The sequence below is a fragment of the Ixodes scapularis genome, unplaced genomic scaffold (genome assembly GCF_016920785.2).
Source record: "Ixodes scapularis isolate PalLabHiFi unplaced genomic scaffold, ASM1692078v2 PGA_scaffold12__126_contigs__length_90152505, whole genome shotgun sequence".
Taxonomy (NCBI): domain Eukaryota; kingdom Metazoa; phylum Arthropoda; class Arachnida; order Ixodida; family Ixodidae; genus Ixodes; species Ixodes scapularis.
The window spans coordinates 4,600,549-4,622,652 of record NW_024609838.1 but is presented as its reverse complement, the minus strand read 5'-3'; the positions used below and the strand labels follow the sequence as shown (position 1 = coordinate 4,622,652).

Sequence of the window (22,104 nt, the reverse complement as noted above, 5' to 3'; positions counted from 1 at the left end):
TTGACTGCGAAGAAATTTTTAGTTTTCCGAGTTCTCTCAGTGTCTGTTGTGGTTATACAATCTCCGTTATGCATCGTTTTTTGACACCCTTGGCAAATTGGCGCAAAAGTATGTGCAAACATACACTCGATAAACATAGCATGGTGTATTCTCGGTGATCTATTGGTTCAGCAGTCAACAGGCATGGATTTCGGTTTTTGGTTTCTTTAGTTTCCTCCTTGGCTGCCATCGTGTAACAAATACATTATTGCGTAAATCACATCTTGAGATGTTCCTGGGATTTGACGGCTTGTTTTTAACCGACGATCGGCTGCCGAAACATCTGTACCTAACCACACCTGGCTTTCACTTTTCATTTTGTAAATTCTTCGTTTTTTTTTTTTTTTTTCAATGCAATTCATCTGTCAACTACTTCATATTTCTTGAGGCATGTGGGTTTTCTAAGCAGACAATCAGCGAAACGATGTTTGTTTGTGCTTTTCACATTACAAGTCCAAGAACAATACGTTGTTCTGTTAAAAGGTTCACCATCCAGCATCGACGACAGCGACTCTTTTTCTCGACTCTTTGCGGCAATCTCTTCATGCCATTCCCTGCTCCGCGCTTCCGTCGCTGTCCATCCCTTCGATATACTCGTTTAATCGATTCCCGCAGTCGAAGGTTGCGACCCTCGTTAAACGAAAACGGTTGCGCGTGACGTCACGACTCCAGCGTTTCGGGAGCGTGCGAGAAGGTCGTTCGAAGCGTCACGTGATCGCTGTCGAACCGCTAACCGAGAATTCCGGATAACGGAACATTGCCTGTGCGCAGACGACGCCGAGTGAAAAAAAAAAAAAAAAAAGGGGGAAGTGGGAGGCGGTGTCTTCGTCTACCAACACCGGTTGGCAACCTTGTCGGTCTCGTGAATGCGCTGCTGCTGGCGAAGTACGTAGCGTCGCGGCGTCGCCCGCCTCGTCGGAACCCACGACGACGACGTCTGAGCTGACGCTCGGGGTTTGTCGTCCCGTTGTTACGGCTTCTCGGTCTCCGTCCCGTAAGAAGATCCCCGTGGATTGTCGTCCGACGACCGCTCTCCCCGTACTCGTCGGTACGTACTCGTTTCCCGAAGATACGGGCTCTACCGCGACCCCCCCTTTGTCCATTCAGAGATCTGATCTTGAAAATCTCGTTCTGGCATCTCGGCTTTTTTTTCTTTTCTTTTTGTACATTATTGTTCCGGGCCATCGGGTGATCGTGTCGAAGCGGCTTTTGCCGGTTCGAGGTGTAACGAGACGGGGTAATGTCGGTTCGGAAGAATATCTGTACCTGTTTCGTCACTTGGACCTTGGGGGAAAAAAAGAAAGAACCTTGTTTCTCCATTGACACCGAAGGAAACGCGAAGGAATTGGGCATCTCTCTCTTTTTCTTCATTTTCTTCTTTTTTGAGCTCGGATAGGGAAAGAATTTTGCTTGTTGCGTAATCGTCGTGGCAGGGTCGCCGGCTGTGCGGAATCATCGTCGCTGCGGTGGCCGATGCTAGCCGTGATTTCGGGAGAATCTGGAGTTCTCGAAAGTCACGCGTGCTAGCGCGCGCTCCCGTCCTGCGCTTGGTTGGATTCCCGGAAGGGTGCTTTGCCGCATGGCTCCGGCGTTTCGCGGCGAAGCCATTCATTCGCGGCGCTCTGGCAATGGACGTTCCGATTATATTATTGCGCGTGGAGGTTTTCGGTGTCGGGCTGGCGTGGTGAATGCTGTGGGCAGCGTAATGAAGCAATATGTAACTTCTTGTTTGCTTCCTTTTTTTTTCTTTTTTTTTTTCTTGGACGTGTTTTGCTTTTGATACTTTTGGATGACTGCTGACCTGGAGTAGGGCATTTTTTTTTGTTCTCTCCTTGTCCGACATGCTGCTGATATATGCGAATATTATTTAAGCGTTCTTTATGCGGGAGGAAATATCTTTCGAATACAAATGTCTATACCTAAAACTCGAGAAATGTATTGAACAGTTACGTGTCTCGGGTGAGACATTTTGAAATACCCACGAGGGATGGCGGTGGGCGTCTCTGCTCTGGATTTTCTCTTTATTTATGACGACGGGTATCGTCTTGTGATAATGAAATGTTGCTATCGGCAGTCCACACGTGACTGTACAAGATGAGGGGAGGCGCCGTTGGACTTGGGGGGTCGAGGGAGCGTGTTGCAGTGTTGAGCAAGTGCGGCTTTAGAAACTGATTTTTGTTTTATGTGGATGTATGCATCAGCTACTGTGCCTTTTATAGTGTCGTACCCAACTTGTAATGGGAGCGTGTCAGTCTCTCTGTCCGCAGCTTGCTTATTGTTTGTTGATGCTGTTCCTATCTCAAAGCATGCTCTAGCAACTAGCCCAGGCGTCTGCCTCACTATGGGACGTTTCAAGCGGTCTCCCCACTGCGTGGGGCACACGCTTTTTGCCTCGTCTCTGCTTCAATCTGTTAACATCTACCACCGGTGCCACCAATTTATGTGTTTTATTTTGTTTGCGTGAGCCTTGCTCAAGTTAATAGGTGGACATTGCTGGGTCGAATATGTTGCGATTAAGGGGCCCCTGAAAAGAAAAGAAAAAAAATATTTCTTTAAACAATCTAGTTGGGATGCCAGAATCAGTCTAGTTGGAATACTAATCAAAAAAAAATTTTTGCGCAAAAAAAAAAAAGAATTTTGCGCAAAAGAAAAAAGAATCCTTTCTACCCTCGAACATCTTTAGTTTCTTTGCCTCTGTCTCGGGTTATTTATATTTAACATTATGATAACATAACCACAATGACACGAGACTGGGGTTAAGGTTGGGGCTGTGTTTGTTTAGCTTCTTTTGCCTGTCCCTTCTACTCTTGAACGTTTTCGGTTTCCTTCCCGTCTCCAGTTATTTTACGTCATGCTAAACTCTGACCACCTTCTCTGCACTCTCAGTGTTTTTTTTTCTTTTTTCTTGTGAATGCTTGATGGAAATTTAGGTACATCTTAATCATAAGGTAATGCTAAAGACATAGAATGTGCAGCCTTTTCTTGAGCTGGACACTTTCTTTTTTTTTTCCTTTTCTTATTACACAAGCCAAAACTTTTAGCGGAAGCTTGTACACACCAAATTTAGCGGAGAAATTGAATTGGTGAGCACTTATACAACTCGGGTTACCTGCCTATAATATAGGGGGAATTGAATTGTTGCATAATTACACATCATTTATGCACCTGAATTGGGGTATTTTGCACCAGTTTAGGTTTTCCCACTAAATTTAGCGGGGCAATTAAATTGGCTCATACTTACGTTTCAGTTCAGGTTTTCCGGCCAAATTTAGGGGGGCAAATCACGCGTTAAGGCCCATTCACGAAGGAGCGTTTGCCGACATTTTCTAGCGTTACGTCATAAGTCGCCAAGACATCCGTGCGTCGTACGTCGCGTGCAAGGCCACCCCTTCGACTGGTTAGCACGCATTATACGAAGCACGGACTTTGCCCGCGACGCATCTTCCTCAGTGAACGTAAAGTCTTGTAACGTAATGCGATGTAAGCAAACTGTAGCGTGTGAACTAGCCGTTTCACTCTTACGAAACCCTTTCTTGGGGGTTACGTTTTCATGCAGCCCTTTCTCTAAACACATTCTTTTTGCTAAACTCCGAGCCAAAGTACACGACACTGAAGACGAGCGCGCGTCTTTGCCTCGCAGCGCGCGCCCATGGCCGGCGGACCGGCGGGGCCTCGGACGAAGCCCTGAGGGGGGGCCGGCGGGGCACCGGGGAGCGGCCGGACGAGGGGGCTCCCCCCAGGGGGGGGCTCCCCGCTAGGAGCCCCCATGACGAGCCGCAGGCAGCAGGGGGGCGGTGCCGGGGGAGGGGGCTCTGGCCAGGAGGGCTGCCCCCGCACCCTCACGGTGGCGGTGGTGGGGCTGAGCGGCACGGAGCGGGAGAAGGGCCCCACGGGGGTGGGCAAGTCGTGCCTCTGCAACCGCTTCGTGAGGCCCCTTGCGGACGACTACCACACGGACCACATCTCGGTGCTCAGCCAGACGGACTTCGGCGGCCGGGTGGTCAACAACGACCACTTCCTCTACTGGGGGGAGGTCAGTCCGCCCTTCCTCTTCACTTCACCTTTTCTTTTTTGTTTCGACGGTGTCGCTAAACTCGCAAACAATGAGTTCTTTCGGCGCTTTTATTTTTTCCCCTCTTCAAATCGGTTTTTTTGTGTGTGTAATTTCGGTGCCGGAGAGAAATCTGTGTTTATCGGGCTTATAAATTTATAAGTTATCTATCGTAATATTTTCTCCAAAAATAATGTAGTCTCTTTTCTACGCATAAAGCGACTGCAAAATTACTGGAGACAATATTATGATTTGTAAGCTATAAATTAGAACATTTTCTCCAGTAATGCTGGGAAAGAAAAGAGAAGGGAATAAGGTGAGGAATGTGGTCTAGGTAAATAGGGGAACAACCCCAAGGATAGTTCAGTGCAGGTTTGTTCCAGGTCAACGGGGGAAAGAAAGAAAGGAGGTTAGAAAATCAATTTTTGTGAAGCTGGCATGTTTTTTTTTTGTTTTGTTTTTTCTTTCGAGGACAGCTTAAATGTCCAGTTTTTTGGTTTTCACCAATTCAGAGAAAACTGCCTCGAAGATTAATTTTCTGTGTTTATTAGTTTATTTCGAAAACACGGAACCCTAGTGATAAGCAACCGTTCCTCATAGAAAGTGCATACATCTGATCTTGCAAGTACCGCCAAACCTTCGGTGTAGTTACACAAAGTTTTGCGGCTACCCGCCCAGCCAGGGCCGTAACCAGGGGGGGAGGGGTTAGGGGGTTCTGACCCCCCCCCCCCCCCCCCGAAATTTTTTTCTGGGTACAGCCCTGGTCGGTGCACTGGCAGCCAGCCGATTTTAATCTCCACCTCTGCGCATGCGCAGTGGCGCCGGTCGGCTACCGGGTACCAAACCGGGACCGGTTCTCCGGTTTGCTGTAACTCTCCATTATATGCCACCGATGCACATGATTCATAGGCGAAAATAAGACGATAGACACTTTCAAGATGGCCGCTGTTGTCCCCGAAACCCCCCCCCCCCCCCCCCCCCGAAATATTTTTCTGGGTACGGCCCTGGCCCCAGCGTTCCGACACGTCCTCTTGTCATAAGCAGTTACGAGAGAATGCAGTGCACTCAATCGTTCCCAAACGCAACAGGCCTCAGTTGCCTTAGTGACTATCTCGTCGTAAGCAGCAGGGGTGCAGTTGGTCGTACCCAGGCACAAATTTTTGAAGCCCGCTTAAGATGCAGAAGCGAGACACTGAAGTGTTAGACCGAGAGAACAATGCATGGCGTCACCGCTGCCCCACTTCTAGTGGCCAGCGTAACTGTTCACGTGACCATGCGACAGCCAGTAGCATTTGCATCGAGAATTGCATTATGGGTCTCTAAACAATTGCATTGGGATGTGTTTTTTATTTTTTTTTTTCATTTTCATAATGTTAATTTTGTGAAGTGCAAAATCTTGCTCGTGGCGTTGACTATCGCGGGCACGTGATCCGTAACAATGCTTCCGAGTCTATTTGTGTTGCCCTTCTTGCGCATCCGGTCGGCTCGTACAGCTTGTTTGCGGTTGGCATGTTTTGCTTAAGTGCACAACGCTTCAATCGCACATATCGTAGACACACGTGGCCGACCTGGGGCTTCTGGAGGGTCCATTTCAGCTTTTGCCTCTCTTTCTGTCCCACAATTGGAGAGAAGATGAATCGGATTAGCTCTGATCTGGAACTTTGCCTTGTGACAACGTTAGCTACCCTAGAGTGTCACTTCCTTGTGGAAGTTGAGAGGAAACCCTGATTGTATTTTCAAATTTCGAGTTTACCGGCTCCTCTCTTCCGAAGAGAGGGGGAAGGAAGGTGGAAGCAGAAGAAGACATCTTCATGTTCCCTCGAAAGAAGTGGAGGCAGTGAAGAAACAACTTATGAGGAGATATCGGGGTTGCTTTGGCGTCCTTCACGTTCGAACACAGGGAAAAAAAGTCACTGCTCGACAGCAGTATGAGACTCTTGCGCTTTGGCGGCACCACGACGAGGTGGGCGGTGATTGTGGCGATTGTGCTGAGTGTGGCGTGCGTGCAGGTGGTCAAGTCGCTGGAAGAGGGGCCCGAGTTCAACTTCCACGTGGTGGAGCAGACGGAGTTCATCGACGACTCGTCCTTCCAGCCGTTCAAGAGCGGCAAGACTGACCCCTACATCAAGCGCTGCACGGCCATCAGGCTCACCTCGGCCGAGAAGTTCATGTACATCTGCAAGAACCAGCTGGGTGGGTGGCTCTGCCGGCTCCCACGCCTTTCGATCGTGTCTTTCTGGTTTTATGAGGACACGCACTCGGAGACGCCACGGGCAATCGAGGAAACATCTTGTGCATTCGTACGGCTGCCATTTTGGCTGGTTTTTTACACCGCCGGTTCTCTTCCTACGTTAATGGGAGGACCTCTTTGGGGGAGAAGACTGATTAGTGAATATATAAATGTAGACAAGCAGAATCGAAGTACGCCCATAACATTTTGGTTCAGGCATTTGACACAATAATGCGACAAAAAAATTAATTTCGGAGAAAAGATACTTTCTTTACCTGGAGTGATTTTGTAACCTTAACCGACACGACACGTGGAGGTGCCGAATTTTTCGAATAAACTCCGACAAGTCCCGGTTTCTTAGGCCGAATTGCGTAGCAAACAAAGGTTGAAAGTTTGATTGACTCTCCTCTAGCTTATTGCAACGTCGATTTAGCAGCAGCAGCTCCGCCTTCAGAACGAGCTCTAACTTTCAACAATGATATTGCCGCAAACATGACCAGGAAGGAACTCTTCTCGGTACTTGTAGAAGTTTCGAGTTTAATTTTACCCCAAGTGTAAAACACAAGGAGGCCTACATGACCTTGCCGACTCGCTCTAGCCCACTCCCGAACGTTCTAGGTCGAATGTTCGAGATACCAAGAGTAGTAGATGAGGAGCCGAGCGTGGCCTTGCCGACTCACTCTCGCAGTCTAGCTCCAGCCAGCTGTGACGCCGACGCCGCGACATTTGCGTCTGCCGTTTCGACGCTCATTCTTTTTTCTGTTTCTGGCACAAGTTCGCCGATTAAATCTTTATTTTTAGTGTTACGACTGTCCTTGGTCATCCGCAACGTATACCCTGTCGCAGGCGAGGAACTCCTGCGGCAAGGCCTTCCAGTCTTTCCACTTTAACGGGGCGGACGCTGGAGAGGAGGTGAGGAGAGCTAAGAGGGGACATGCCTCCTCTCCAGCACCTGCTTTGCCAAAGTGGAAAGGGTGGAGGGCCTTGTAAGGAGTTTGTCCCGCTCTTCTTAAACTGCAACACGATTAGTAGCACGTAGACTCCCTGCGACAGTAGGGAATGCCACAAACCGGTCTTGCTTGGGTCGTTCCCCGTTTCTTGACGTGCATTTTTTTTTCTCCTTCCGGCGTGCCCTGTGGTGCAGGCATAGAGAAGGAGTACGAGCAGAAGCTGCTGCCGGACGGGCGCCTGTCGGTGGACGGCTTTGTGTGCGTCTTCGACGTGAGCCCCGTGCCGGGCCGCTCCCTGGAGAAGCAGGTGGAGTTCACGGGGGCCCTGCTGGGGGCCCTGGTCCGGACGCGCAAGCCCCTGGTCCTAGCCACCACCAAGGGGGACGAGGCCTGCGAGGCGCACCTCCGCGAGGCGGAGCGCCTCGTCAACAGGAAGGACCTCAGGTGGGCGGAGGGGTCACAGAAGGACAGGCTGTAGTAGAGCCAAGGCAAAAGCCTTGGGGGAAGGGGGGGGGGGGGGGGGAGGGAGGGAGGGAGGTGGGAAGCATTGCCACACTAAAAGAAGGCAGAAATGAGGGATCAAAAAGAAAAAGTAAAATGTGACGTTGCTTTTTCTTAACACAGAATTTGTTTTATGAGTCGTTTTCTGTGAGAAAATTGTCATGAATGAGTGTCAGGAACAAGCGTCGGGAACAAGCGGCATGAACGATCATTGTGCACGAGCGTCGTGTATGAATGACGTGCTGGGAGCGTGTCACGACACCAAGAAGCCGGAAAAATTGGCACCTGCACTTAGAATGTTAAACTTCCACCAAATACGATATAGCTTCGCCAATACTGGAAACTCCTCCGAAAACCCATAGGAGCGGCGGCGAACGTGACAGTGGCGCCTCTAGCGGACTTGGAGTCTACGGAAGCAGTCAACGCAATGAAAAAGTATAGGCTCCGCGACGTTCTCGAGCTTTACGAGCCCCGTTTCGTCACCCTAACAGCAGAAACAATTTATTACGGTCAGTCCGCTTGCAAAGCGGAATCGACTGACCGCAACTTCAACGACAATCGAATAACAACGCGCGCATAAACAAAGATAGAGCAGTTTATTTAGCGGTCTCAAACGCCTCTCAGGGGATCACGCGCGTTTGAAACGCGTCTGGGAAGAGGAAAAAAGGCGTTTAGCTACTCGAACTACGTCGTAATCATTAAAACATGCAAAAACAACATGTTAATATTACCAGAGCAAGCGCACGAGCTGCTGGAGCATAAAAGCAAAACAAAAAGTAAGGATAAAAATGACCGTGCAAACACTTATCGAACTTTGCAGAAAAGATGGTGTCGCCATTCCCGACGAAAATAAAAAGAAACGGGAAAGAGAAGCGAACAACAGCGAATAAAACAAAGAAGCTAGCAAAAAACTATTTCAACGACGACGATCGTTGCGGCGCTTATAGAAAAAAAGAAAGAAAAATGGAAAGCAGCAAATGAATAGCTGGTGGTCGCCACCGGTGTTGAGTTCACGACAAACAAAGCGGAAGCAACAGACGAAACTAATGAAAAAAGAAGAAAGCGACCCTTTTTTTTTTCAGCTGCTTGTTGTACATTTCTTTATTTGCTTTCGCGGCGTAGGTACGAACTAAAAACAAAACAGGGGAAATAAATAACGTAGTGCAGCTCACACTGCCCAATAAAAAAGAGTCGCAGAAATGTTTTTGGTCGCAGGAAGCAATCTTCTATATGTGCTAGCAGTGAGTAACCTTTTCTTGCTTTCGAATTTCTTTTTCCAGTGACTGGCGGGTTCGTTCGCTCGCTTGACGAAGCAGTTTAAAAGTGCATTCAAGTACTTGTTGACGTAGGTGTCCGTAGGTTGACGTAGGAAGCAGAAGAAAGATTTTCCACCACATCGCACAAACTTGTTCTTGCAATGGTAGGCAGCACATAGCATGCCTGCCATCTCTAAGTATGCTCTGGTGTAGCTCGAATGCGGCCGGTTGATCAACAAACGATGACCCGTAGCAGACGTGCCGGCCAGAGTACACAAATAAAATTCGAATAAAAATGGATAACGAGCTTACACTTCTTAATATATTTAATAAATATCAAAAAGCACGTATGACGATTTTGGATTAGAAACTCAATCCAAGGCGAAAATAGGAGGTTATCGCAGACGACAGTGGAAGAAAACAACAACAACAGCAAAGTTGCAGACGGCCCTCAAAATGTCCGGGCCTAGCGTAGCAGACGAACCGGGGGTAGTAAGCACCGAAGCGAAGGAAAGGGAGTAAAAACTAAGCCAAACAAAGCAAGGATACGCGATGGTTTAAACGTCGGGCAAACAAACAAAAAAAAAAGCAAAAAAAAAATATACACAGCAACATATAAGCAGGAGCAAGAAAAAACGCGGCAGAGTGGCGTCGCCTCAAAAATATAAAAGAAAGAAGACTCAAAAATGGAAAGAGTGGAGACGGTTCAACGGGTGTCGACCTTCATCGTAGAAGTAAAGAAGCAGCGAAGCAGAAGATGTTGGTCGTCCCCAACAATCGGAATTTGTGCACTGTAAATAACGTGACTGAAATCACCTTTTTTTTCGCGGGGCTACGATGCTCTCCCCTTCTTTCTTTGCAAGCGTGAGAAGTCTGCTTTTTTGTAACTCCGCTTTTGTTAATCTATAATCGCGTCAGATTTGCATATGCACAACGGCTTCTTTCGGAGCATACTGACATCGCCGTAACGTACGTGGTTCGAAATTGACTTCTGCTTTTTTATCCGGAGACGATCTTAACGGGATTAGCCAGCTCGCCTGTTCGACGAAACGGTTATAAGCAAGACATTCATGAGAAATGGGAATTGCAATAACAAAACGAATTGACTGATTAAAACAATAAAGTTGAAACGAAGCTATGTTCTGAAATGTTTGTACATTGCCCTTTTTCACGAAACAGCGCGAAGGCATACATTCGAAGTTGTGACAGAATGTTTTCTTCGGGAGAACTCCGAAATTGCACCCAGAAAGCTGTAACATCTTTCCCACGTGAAGAGAATGTCCTTCACTCATGAGCTGGCACCCATTTTTTTAATTTTCCAAGCCGCGAATGTCCGTGACAATTTTTTTTCGTTGGTCACCTCGCACGGAGATAGGCGAAACCAATGCATTTTGGAGAACTTGTCTGCTACTGGAGACTCCGAGCTCGCCAGGGGCGCTGCAATCACTTTTTGCCCGTTTTCCGCGGGAGTCGCCAGTATTGGCTTCCACGGTATTTGCTTCCACCGAACGTGCACCGAGGAGGCCAGTTCTACAGTGTGAAATTTCAAGGCATAGTTCTCTTCCTGTAAAAAATTGTAGCAGCTAACTTTCCAAAGTCAACGTCTGGTGCATTCGCAGACGACAGAGTTGGCAACGTCATTAACTTGTGGCGCCATTTTCCGACGGACGCGGCAAGCAGACAAAGGAGCGTGTCGTTTGCTCGCTGCTCCTATCGGGAGATGGTCGATTAATTAGGCCGGGTTGGATTTAATCTACCTGTGCATATGTCTGAGAAACAAGTTGATCCACAAACTTTTGTCCGTTCCAGCTCTCGTCCATCCACATCAGTCTTGTAAAATCGGATGTGACGGTTTGACTGACGGGTTGCCGCTCCGTACCATGCAGGGGTCAGGTGCCCCTCGTGGAGACGTCTGCCCATGAAAACATCAATGTGGACCAGGCGTTCCTCGTCCTGGCACAGCTGGTTGACCGAGCGAATCGGAACGCCCGCTGGGGTCGGATCCCCAGCTTTTCCGAGGCCGCCCGGGCCCGGAGAGACACCCTCGATCAGGCCACCGACGCTTTTCAGGTGAGGGTCAGATTCAATGCTACGTTGGGAAGCACTTTGAGGTTGTTTAAAGTGCTCGTGTTTCGTTCCGAAAACCCAGTATGACCCTGAAGGAACCTTTTGCAGCTGCAGATTAGTCTCAAACTTCATTTTTTACCGCTTTTCTCAGTGTCCGATATGCATATACTACTTAGCTAGCAGGTTTTGGAAGAAGACCCTAAAGAGCCGCTGAAAAGAAAAAAAATGTTTTCTCTAAACAGTCTGGTTGGGACATGCATGTCAAGAAACAAATATTTTTGTGAAAAAATCTTTTTTTTTTTAAAGGAGTATTGACGGCGCGAGACGCAATTCAGTTGGTAGTCACCTCCTTTTCACTTGTTTTCTCACTCGGCATTTCGGGCACGTGGAGGAGACCGTCGTATGTGATCTCCCCCTCTCCCCGCTCCCCCCTTTAGGCCTAAGAGCCAGCCCTTTCTAAATAAAGTATTTTCATTCATTCATTAGGACGAACGAGTGGTTGGTCGCTTTTTCTGTTCCTAACAGAGCTGCGGTTCTGTTAATAAAATTACCAAAGTATTGCTGGAACATGTTCCTCTGGTATATCAATTTAGGCAGTACGATTTGGTCCTCATCATTACGAAATGTGCAAAAAGCACCGACGTTTTTCTATACTCTGTTCAGCTGCATTTGAAACTATGTGCTCGGTGAACTACTCTTGCGTCTATCTCTTGCCATGTAACCACATTCTCGCTCATATCCTTGCACAGATCACGTGATGAAAGGAAGTCTGTTGATTGGTTCGACGAGCGAACCAAGTAAGGCATTGATGGTACCATTAGTGCTAGAAAGACTTTGGTCAAACCGAGTTTTTCTCGTACTCGTGTTGTATTTACACGGCACATTCGTCCGTTCTTAAAAGTGTGTCCAAGGTCGACTTTTCCGTGTCTCATATGTTTGAAGATCCTTTAACCCTAAGTACGTAAATCCGGGTTCGGGAACGCGTGCAAAAGACAACATCTTCCTTCTCTCGGTGCGCAGGCCCTAGTCCGAGCCCAGGTGACGGACCACCGGGCGGTCTGGGCGTCGTCCAGCAAGCGCCTCTGCCAAAGCCCCGAGTTTGAGCGCTTCTGCGGCCTCTTTGGGCGGGCCGCCGCCCGCACCGCGTTCGAGAAGCACGTGCGGCGCCTCCGGGAAGAGCACGTGGGCCGGAGGGTGCGGGGCTTCCTGCGGGCCCTCCCGACGGCGCTCGCCGAACTCCTTCCGGACCTGGACGCCATCGGGGACAGGTGAGGATGCGTCCCATGGCTCGGGACTGGTGGAGGCGTTCGTCCGGTGCACCGTCGAGACGGTGCGGCTTCGTCGGTGCCGTCGGGAAGCGTCTTTTGGCCGAAGGAGGAATTTTCGTGAGCTTCTTGCTGTGATCCGTGTACGAGCGTCGAATGAATATTGCACATTAATTTGTGGTAGTTGCGGAAGAGAGCCGCATTAGCGCAACTTTGAATCTGTTTGCATTGCTGGTTTGTGGTAGCTACGCAGTAAAGCCATGTTAGCACAGTTTTTACTTCGCTTGTATTGTTGGTTTCTAGTACTGTAGAGACCGGTTATAACGAATTCAAAGGGCATCGGAAATCACTTCGCTATAGCCGCTATTTTGTAATAACCGACTTCACTTAACGAAGTGCAAAATATAATAGGAAATCGTGGTCGCTTCGCATCAGCCGCTATTTCGTTATAACCGACTTGGTTTTACCCGGTCTCGAGAGTATTATCGACATCTAATTGTACGGCGGGTCTGTGACTTTATTGGGTCGTAACTACTGACACACCATGTTGACGGTCCTTTCCTCTCCACTCTCCCTCAGTGACTGGTCCACGGTGAAAGAGGAGCTGCTGCGTCCCCACGCGGACTTCGACCAGTTCTTTCTGGACTCCGGCAACGATGGGCCGTGGAGCGAGCTGGAGTCGCCCGAGGCAGACGAGCGCATCCCCTTCGCCCTGCTGGAGCGGCCCGAGGCCCAGGCCTGCTTTGCGGAGCATCGGGCAGCCCTGGAGGCGGAGGAGCGCCGGCGGGACCTGCGGCTGCAATTCCGGCAGCTCCTGGACGAGACGGGCTACGTGACCCCGGGCAAGACGCTCGGCGAGGTGCGGGTGCTCTTCATGGGGCGCGAGTGCTACGAGCAGCTCGCCGAGGCCGACCTCCTCGAGGTGAGTGCGGTTTCCCGTGGTCTCCGTTTCTACTGTATCCAGCTGTTTTCCTCGCTACTGTATCTGTGCGGAGCGCAAGTTTGTCCACTTCTTTTGCGGGGGTTGGGGGTGACGTCAAAACGCCCAGCTCCGATTGACTTTGATTGATGGATAATGGGTAGACCTCGAAAACAGCTTGCTTTAAATGTGTACCCACTATCCTAGAATCGGAGCCAATCGGAGCTTGACTTTCTGACATCACCGCAACCCCCGCAAAAGAAGCGAACAAATTTGCACTTTGCATGAATTGTTGCACGAAAAGGGTCTATTTGCTTTTTCTCGTACGGAGCCGGTGTGCAAAGAACCCATGGACTCTTCCGGTTCTGAAACTAGACGATGGGTTTTGCTGTAGTTGCGAGACCAAGTCTACGTGCCATCTTCGGGACATGGTTGCTGGCTACGGAATGACGCGTAAAAAAGTTGGCGAAAAATTGTACAGCCCATCCTCTTCATGTGAAGATGGAGGACCAGCGAAGCTGTTATCTTTATGACAACTTTATGACATCTATACGACTTACATATGATTGCAATGAAGGCACATGCACAACTTCATTCTTTAAGTGTCTCTATTTGATTCTTAGTGACTAAAGTGATCATTGCATTATGGTCAGTTATGGGCAAGTTTTAAACCCAATTTTTCGAGGCACACCTCGAGGACAGTTTTTTCCGACTGAGCCCAAGTCTCTTTATCAGCATCGCGGAAGTGAAAAAAAAAAGATTAGGCCGTCGCGTTTTGCCCTCAACGTCATCCCAGCGCACTCTTAGCTGAGATAAGTCAGTGACCGTAGATGTTAACAAGGCATTCAGGACCAAGGAAGGCTAATAATGCCAAGGAAGGCTGACTCACGCAGGTTGCCCCCTCTTTTTATTTATACTTGCTACGACCAATCAGAATGAAGGAGCGCCGTTTAAACGGGAGTTTTTTTTGTTAACATCCATGGACGCATTTTTTTCCAGATCCTAGCAAATCATAGCTTCGCTGTAAAAATATATGTGGACTGGAGGTGTGCCAGTGCCTACCGTGTTTGTTAACAAACAAAAAACAGACAGACAGCACCCATTTGGCACTGCTGTGTATGTGCACACAGGTCTCAAACCCCGTCGAGACCGAGTTCTGTGACGGAGGGCTTCAGGTAGCGGCAGAGTCTGGTCCAGGGTGCCTTGCCGCGACTCAAATCGAATTCTGTGCCGGCAAGGTTGACTGGTGATTTTTAGTGACGACTTCGTGCCGTCGCGTACCTCTTCCCAGGTCTATGAAGAGCACCAGCGGGAGATCACTGACCGCGCGCGGTCCCAGTTCCAAGAGCTGCTGCTGGAGCACGCCGAGCTGTTCTACGAGTTTGCCAATGTCGGGCCGGGCAGCGTCATAACGCAGGAGGACATTGCCAAGATCACCGAGGCACTACAAGAAGACTCGAGGTGAGACGCACGACGCTCGGTCGTCGCGAGGACGCCCGCGAGCCCCGGCATCGCATTTTAGGCCTGGCCTCTCGTTTAGTTTGTCGTCGCTATTGGCCCTTGTGTGGCCGTTGGGCGCGACAAGGCTCATAACGCAACCGCGCACAATGACCGGGACGACGTTCATTGTTTATATGGGAAAGCTGTTTCCTAGAGAAATGTACTTTCTTTTTGGGGTGGGGGACGGCTTTACGTGCGCATCCTGTTTCTCACAAAAAGGAAAGACACGGGCACGCCGAACCTTCGAGGCGCTGCTTGACAAGAGCGCGTGCCGACGGGCGGACGCCTCCCCAGCACAGCTGCGCCCCGGCCGCCCGCACGTCGCTCACCGGTTCCGTCGTCCCCGCAGGTACAAGACCCTGGACCGCCTGGACCAGGAGCGCACGTTGATCCTGCTGCGGCACCTGGGCTTTGTGCACGGCCCCATGCGGGAACACTGCCCGGCGAATCCCAACTGCATGGACACCATCATCGAGCAGGTCATCAAGGAGAAGGCACACAGGTCATGATTGTCTTCGGTACTACCGCAGTGCCTGGAACGTGTCGACGACTGGCGTGTTTTCCGTCCCATTTGGCGTGGCAACGAACCAGAGTGTTGCCATCATTGCGGCGTCCCAACTGCCGAGGTTAGCACAGACTTTAACTTGAGAGTGACCCGCGGCAGGACGGGCGTTTGCCCCATCCTTGACGCCACCGGGATGGTGGCAGGCAACAGCGCATCATGACGTCATCAAGCGAAAATCAGGGGACCACTTTTCTGGGCGCGGAAGGCGCACCAGTTGGGAACACGTTCCTGGCACCATAGTTGCTACTAAGATATCTCGCTGCCTTCCGAGGCGTGGTGCCGCTAGTCGGCAGTATTTGTCGAGAAAATCCGGCGAGTGGAAGAAAATATTGCCTTTTGCGGCAGCACTGCGTCTGCAAAAGCTTGGAACGCTTATTTTGTACGCCTTTCCTTTTATGGTATCTTCGGTTAGCTCCGCAGTTGAGTGCATCTGATAATGTTTGCTTACAAGTAGTGCCGTTTGATTGCAGACCGGCTTGTCCTGCCTCTCCTGTCAGTAGTAGTGCAGTATCATGTCGGTATTTCTATGCTACAAGCGCGGTAGAACCTCTAAATGAAGTTCCTAGTTAATGAAGCTTAGAAATGTTTTGGTGTGGCTCCTCGTTTTTCGGTGTGGTCTCGTCTCGTAACTGGAACTTCTACCGAGCTGAACAGTTTCACCCGATCCTACGGAGTTGTTCCTCCCGAAGAGATTCTACTTCGTTTGGGAATATGCCGTGTGGAGGTTCGGTCGTGCCGGCCTCTTGGAACGCGTTCCAACCCTCGCTTTGCCCTTGTCCGATCGTACAGGCCTTCTTCTTGGACGCGCAACAGCCAGTGGCTCCTGGAGTCCGAGAACAACCAGCTTAGCCTGGTGGTTCTAGGCACCGGCGGTCTTGCCCAGGAGGTTGCCACGGCCGTCAGGGTAAGCCTCCTCGTTCTGTTCTCGTTGTGTCGGGAACACCGACCTACACATCGTCGTAAGCAGATAGTTTATCGTTATCGGTTGTTATCGCGGGTCTCTTATTGTCGTGTCGTCAAACTAACAAAGCATTCTGGTTTAGGTCTTTGGCTGGCACGGTCACTCCTGCAGTGACACTAAGGACAATAGCTTAGGCAATAGGGACTAACTCCCTATTGCCTGAGCTCATTATTTTGTGTTTGTGTGGTACAGGCCAGTGCAAACTGTAGAATGGCTTCTGCAGTTCTGGTAGCATTAAGGGGGGGCACTACCCAGAAAAGTGAATGTTTGAACCACTTGTCTGATTTAAATGACATTTAAAGGGCTCGATTCTGTTGATGTTGAGAACATTTGTGCCAAATTTTGTTAACCTGAGTGAAGTACAAAAAGAATTTCAAATGTTCTAAGATGAAAGTGTAAGAAAACTGCGTAAGAAAACTGTCGTTTTGAAATTACATATTCTCGTAGATAGCTCGTAGAGCAGATAGCTATGGAGCTACATTTCTATATTATACCATCTTTCATGGCAAAAAAGCCACATAAACATAAATACTAGTTTTTTAGATCTCCATCCTTTGTTCAAATTTTACTTCTTGAGCATGAAAAATGACAAAAATAAAAAAAATACTAGCTTATAGCTATCTTCCCCTTAAAATTTCACCCTCGCGACGGACACCTCGCCGAGCTGCGCACTCTACGTGCACGCCACTGTGGTCTGTTGCCATTTGAGGTTTACGGTGGAAGCTCCGCTTCCGTCGCTAGCTTTCTACCTTCTACGATGCTTTGGCACCCGCAGCCAGACACGACGAAAAGCAACGGTTGTGTACAGGAGGTGCGTGACGCGACAGGCTTACGGTGGGCGAGCATTCCGAAATGCATATTCGGTGCATCGGAACGAAGGGGCAACGTGGAGAATGTGCATGCAGCACGCAACGACGAGGCAGCCACCGTGCCTTCTCGTCGGTCGAGGACAACGGGAAACAAAAGCCTGTGGGCGCATTTGGATGGTAAAGAAACGTGCGAGGTACGCAAGGAGCGAGCAAACTTGCACGCCGTGTAGCTTGCGTGTTCCGAGGTTACTTCACTCGCCTCTTTGCATCTCGTGGACGCTGGCAGTCCTAAGCCGCGGTCACTCTGCTCACATAACCTACAAAAGAATCGCTTTGAGCATGTTGAAAGCATGTGTGCCTTGCACATATGTGTGCTTTAAACATGTCTACAGGCTGTTTTAATATGACCAATGTCACAGCCGTCTTACAAGTAAGCGCACCCCGGACTTTCTGCAGACCGTCTTTTGTACGACGTGTCGTCAGCGTGACCGTGGCTTTACGAGACTAGGAAAGTCTGGCTTCGACATTACCTGCTTACGAAGTTGGTCGACCGAGCTCGGCGAACGTGTGCGTCTCTGCAGGCGCTGTGCAACGAGGACACCTTTGAGCTGGACAAGGTCCAGTACAGCCTGGACTTCAGGATCATTGACGGAGACGTGGGGCTGCCCCAGAACAACTTCCGCACCACCGACTTCCTGCCCCACGGTGAGAGCTCCGGTAATCTGACAACCCACCCTTTTCACGCTTTGATTTTGACGAGACGAAAGAAGGGAGGCCGTTGTTTTCGAAACTCTCCGTCGGGCTTTTTTTGGGGTGGGGCTGGCTTGAGGTTGCACATTGCGTGGGGCATTGTCAGGCCGAGTTGGGGACCTGGTGAAAATCGGTCCTCCTGCAGCTGGATTATGGAACTGTTCCCAGCTGCATCCAGCTAAGACCAGCTTCATAATTCAGGATTGCTTTTCAACTGCACTCTTTTACTCGAGAAATAGGTGGCAAAACTATATATTGCGGCTTTGTTTCGTATCATAACTGGATTAGCAAGCTCTACCTGCTGTTCATCAACAGCCGCTTGCGCGGCGACAAGTGCTTGTGTAAGTGCCTCCACTTTGACGCCATTCTGCCGGCAAAGGGCCTTGCTTGCATCTTGCGAGGACATAATCCGTGTCGTGCTCTCCCCTCGTCTGCACGTGCCCAGGCTGCTTCTGCGTCTACTCGAGCCACCAGAGCCTGGAGTACATCCGGGAGAGCCTGGAGAAGACGCTGCTGTCGAACCTGGAGCAGGACGACCGGCTGCCCTTCCACGGCCTGCCCATCGTCATCCTCTTCGCTGCCGACGCCAGCATCCACCAGGACGAGCTGGCCTTCCTAAGGGAGGAAGGACAGAACAGGGCCAAGAGGTGGGTTTGTGCCCTCCCTCCTCCCCGAGTCCCGCACTCCGACCAGTCGCGGAAACCCCTGCCCTGACTTACGATTGGTTGCTGGGTCCCCAGCCCTGATCTACGATTGGTTGCTAGATCCCCAGTCTTGCTGTCTAATTAGTTGCTACATTCATAGTGCCCCTCTGATTGGTTACTAGATCCCCCAGTATCTTTTTAGTTTGTTGCTAGATCCCCAGTTCTGTTCTCCAGTTTGTTGCTAGAGCCCGTGTTCGTCTATGGTTGGTTGCTTGACCCCTAGTCTCTCAGATTGGTTGCTAGATTCCCCAGTCCCTCTTTCCATTTGTCCCCTAGATTCACAGTTCCCCTCAATTGGTTGCTAGATTCCCTAGTCTCTCTTTCCAGTGGTTTCCTCTATCCCCAGTCCCCCCAGACTGGTTGCTAGATTCCCTAGTTCCTCTTTCCAATCGGTCCCTAGATTCCCAGTCCCACTCTGCTTGGTCCATGTGAGCAGTGGAACAACTGCCTCGTAACCCACACCGTCCGTTCCCGTTACGTCCTCCTTTCTTTTTGCTTGTTACCGACACTCTTGTTGGGTCTTGCGTCGCAGCCTGCAGTGCCCGTTCGTGGACGTGACGTGCGGCGGGGACGGGGCCCCCCGGCTGGACCCCTCGCGGCTGTCCCAGGCCCTGGCCTCGCTGGTGGAGAGCATCCAGCGGCGGGCAGGCCTGCTGCAGATCTACCAGAGCCTGCCGGAGCAGGGGGGCCGCCCGGACCTGCGGGTGCTCATGTGCCTGCTGTGCGGGGACCCCTACTCGGCCGAGCACGTGCTGGGGCCCCTGCTGGCCCACCAGTGCTGCCTGGCCACGGGCCCCCACTGCCTCACCCTCGAGACCTTCCTGGGCGCCTCCAAGCGGGCTGTGCAGGTGCGGGTGGCCTCCTACCACGAGGCCTCGGCCTACAGGGACCACCTGCTGCACGGCTTCGTCCTGGTCTACTCGGCCCAGCGCAGGGCCTCCCTCGCCACCCTCAGGTGAGCGTCCCGTGCGGTTTTGAAATCACTTACAGGGCCAGCTCTTGATGGATACGTAGGGATGGCCTTGGCAGTAGTGTCACAATGGCGATGAAATGGTGTTTACGTGGTGTAACAAGCAGTTTAAGGGGTCATTTTCCAAAGGTCGTGCGACATTGCGACTTAGTTCGACGCGGTGTCACGGAGGACTTATGTGAGGCATTCCTCGGAATGCTGACCAAATAGCTTTTACAAAAAAATATGTGTTGCACGGAGAAACGTCGTATTGGTCAATGCTAGAGGGCCTGTTTGTGGGGGGGAATTAATGACCTCCCCCTTTCTCTCCCGTCGCAGCGCCTTCTCGAAGAGCATAGCCAACGTGCCGATCCAGATTGTGGCCGTGACGGAGTCCGGCACCGCGGCGGCCTTCTTCTCGAGCGACCTCTCCCAGCAGCTCATTAGGGACGGTAACGCTCTGGCCGACGCGCTCCAGGCGCACTTCATGACCTCGTCGGCAGCTGCTCCTCAGAAGAGTTGAGTGCCTTCTTCCCTCTGTTACTTCCAGTGCAAGATGTCTTTTGCCTGTGCTGCCAAACCAGGCAGAAAATTTGGCGTCAGCGTCGGCGGAACCGAAAAATCGCACAATGCAATGCGCACTGCCACGTGTGTCACATGTGACGTCAAACATGGCTGTGCGCATTGCATCGTAGGATTCTTCGTCCCGCCGACGCTGACACCAAATTTTGGTAGCACAGGCAAAAGAGGCAAAGCTTAAGCGTCTCCCAAGTTGTTGTCTTTTTGTGAAGGAGGTTTTCTGAAAAGGTTTTCCGGAGTTTATTTATTGCAGGATATTCGGGGCTTATCGGAGTCCATTTTTTTCTATATTTCCAATTCTTGGAAATTCTGGACCTAATTTTACATTGTCCTTATTTTTTTTTTTATTTCAAAATAAAAATAAATAATGTGGGACACAAACATGCACTAAATTCGTTAAAAGATCACCGGTGTCGAAGGATGTTTCTGTAACTGCATTTGGCATTGGCACCGTTGTTGTTGGCAGTACTAACTGCCCCACTACAAGTCTTGAAAACAGGTGTTACTTCAATAAACGTCGGTACTTTGAAATAGCCAAACTCCTGGACGCATGGAGCCTTCAGCTGCCCTCTCCTTCCTCTAAAATCTAATGTTCCCATCTTTTGGTCTTATAAAAATGGAACACCTTTTCCCTCTAATAGGCACAATTAATATGGTTCAAGCTGGAAACTGGAACAGTGACTTCAGCTGTAGTCCAGAAGTGCACTGGCCCATTGTACTGAACGAACCGTGATGAGATAAACGGGAAACTCTTTGGTCAGTTGTCCTAGATTAAGAAAAAAAAGAAACTGAATTGGCCTTTTATCAAAGCTGCTAACCCTGTCCTCTGACAAACTTTATTCGTAAAATACCCCCTTTTTTTGGCTCGAAATTCAGAGTTTTTCGGATAAATTTGGAAAAATTTACTGGCGAGTGTTTCTCGGAGTTTATAGAGTTTATTCGAAAACACAGAACCCTACGTATAGCCTATGACGCAATCAGTCCTTGAACAGTGTTGCTTTTGCACTGGGAGATAGACCACTAGGTTCGTTCGATTTACCCATACCTTTTGCACCGATACAGAAGAGTGTAGGGCTGTGCACTTCCGGTATGTGTATCGAGATATGACCGGAAGTATACCCTACAGTTTTTAACACCGGTGCAGGTAAATTGAACAAGCCTACTGCAAGGTGACCTCGTTCGAAACTCGTTGTTTGGCATAGTTGCGAAGTGACCAAGTTATGAGTAGTGAATAAAGTTGAAACGAAGGACCAAAGTACAGCAATCTCTCGTTATGAGGAAATCGCTTTTTTCGAATTACCGCTTTTATCGAAGTTGAATGTGGTCCCGACCGAAATGCGCGCATTTTTGACTGGATTATTCGAAGTGTATCAACAGCCGACCACGCTTGTTACAAAGGCTGAGGTGTTGAAGGCGCGCAAGCCTACACGGAGGCGCATAGAGACCCTTGCGTTCCCCCTCCCTTCTTCACCGAGAGATACGGCAAACTGGGAAAACGGAGTAGACAGGAGACGGAGGGCAGAGCGCGCAGAGCTGGCAAAGCGCCGCGTCGGATGCCGATGCGCCGACGCGGGCAGGGAGCAGCGTCAACGTTCCAACCCTGCTCACGGCGCCCGGGGCCGACACTGCCCGACTCCTGTCGGAATCGGGTGAAGGGAGCGATGCGGCTCGGAGGAGACCGTCCCTTTGGGAACCACAGATGCGCGCACCTCCGGCGTACCACACGCACACGTGCATCGTATGCGAAATCGGGAGTGTTCGACACTGTACACCGTTTAGCAGAGCAAGCGAGGCATATTGGACGGGTTTGAGAAATTTCTCTTGCGGGAGAAAGTGTGCCTGCAACCCGAAGATGAAAATAGCTGGGCATCAGTTCAAGGACTGATGCCCGGATGTAATTATCAACAAACTCCACTTAAATATTTTTTTGCTCTGTAAAGCTGCTACGAGATGTTCATAACCAAGGTTTGATTGATTAAATATACGGATAGAGTGTTCCGCAGTGCTCC

At 50.1% G+C, this 22,104-nt stretch overlaps 1 protein-coding gene across 4 annotated transcripts in view; it reads left to right on the top strand.

Annotated features, from left to right (window-relative positions):
• The window catches only part of LOC8024500 (rho GTPase-activating protein 190), a 54,025-nt gene that overhangs the window by 3,545 nt on the left and 28,376 nt on the right, over positions 1 to 22,104 (top strand). For 2 of the 4 annotated variants that reach the window (XM_040205563.3, XM_029991255.4), the window contains exons 2-14: positions 3,680 to 4,072; positions 6,100 to 6,283; positions 7,465 to 7,714; positions 10,914 to 11,097; positions 12,115 to 12,362; positions 12,939 to 13,281; positions 14,570 to 14,739; positions 15,128 to 15,280; positions 16,133 to 16,247; positions 17,695 to 17,818; positions 18,309 to 18,510; positions 19,100 to 19,522; positions 19,856 to 20,034. In XM_040205563.3, the coding sequence (XP_040061497.1) occupies positions 3,806 to 4,072; positions 6,100 to 6,283; positions 7,465 to 7,714; positions 10,914 to 11,097; positions 12,115 to 12,362; positions 12,939 to 13,281; positions 14,570 to 14,739; positions 15,128 to 15,280; positions 16,133 to 16,247; positions 17,695 to 17,818; positions 18,309 to 18,510; positions 19,100 to 19,522; positions 19,856 to 20,034 (2,842 nt within the window). In that variant the 5' untranslated portion in view covers positions 3,680 to 3,805. Of the gene's footprint in view, positions 1 to 3,679; positions 4,073 to 6,099; positions 6,284 to 7,464; positions 7,715 to 10,913; positions 11,098 to 12,114; positions 12,363 to 12,938; positions 13,282 to 14,569; positions 14,740 to 15,127; positions 15,281 to 16,132; positions 16,248 to 17,694; positions 17,831 to 18,308; positions 18,511 to 19,099; positions 19,523 to 19,855; positions 20,035 to 22,104 lie in introns of all 4 variants that reach the window. The other 2 variants (XM_040205562.3, XM_040205564.3) reach the window with 1 other exon arrangement.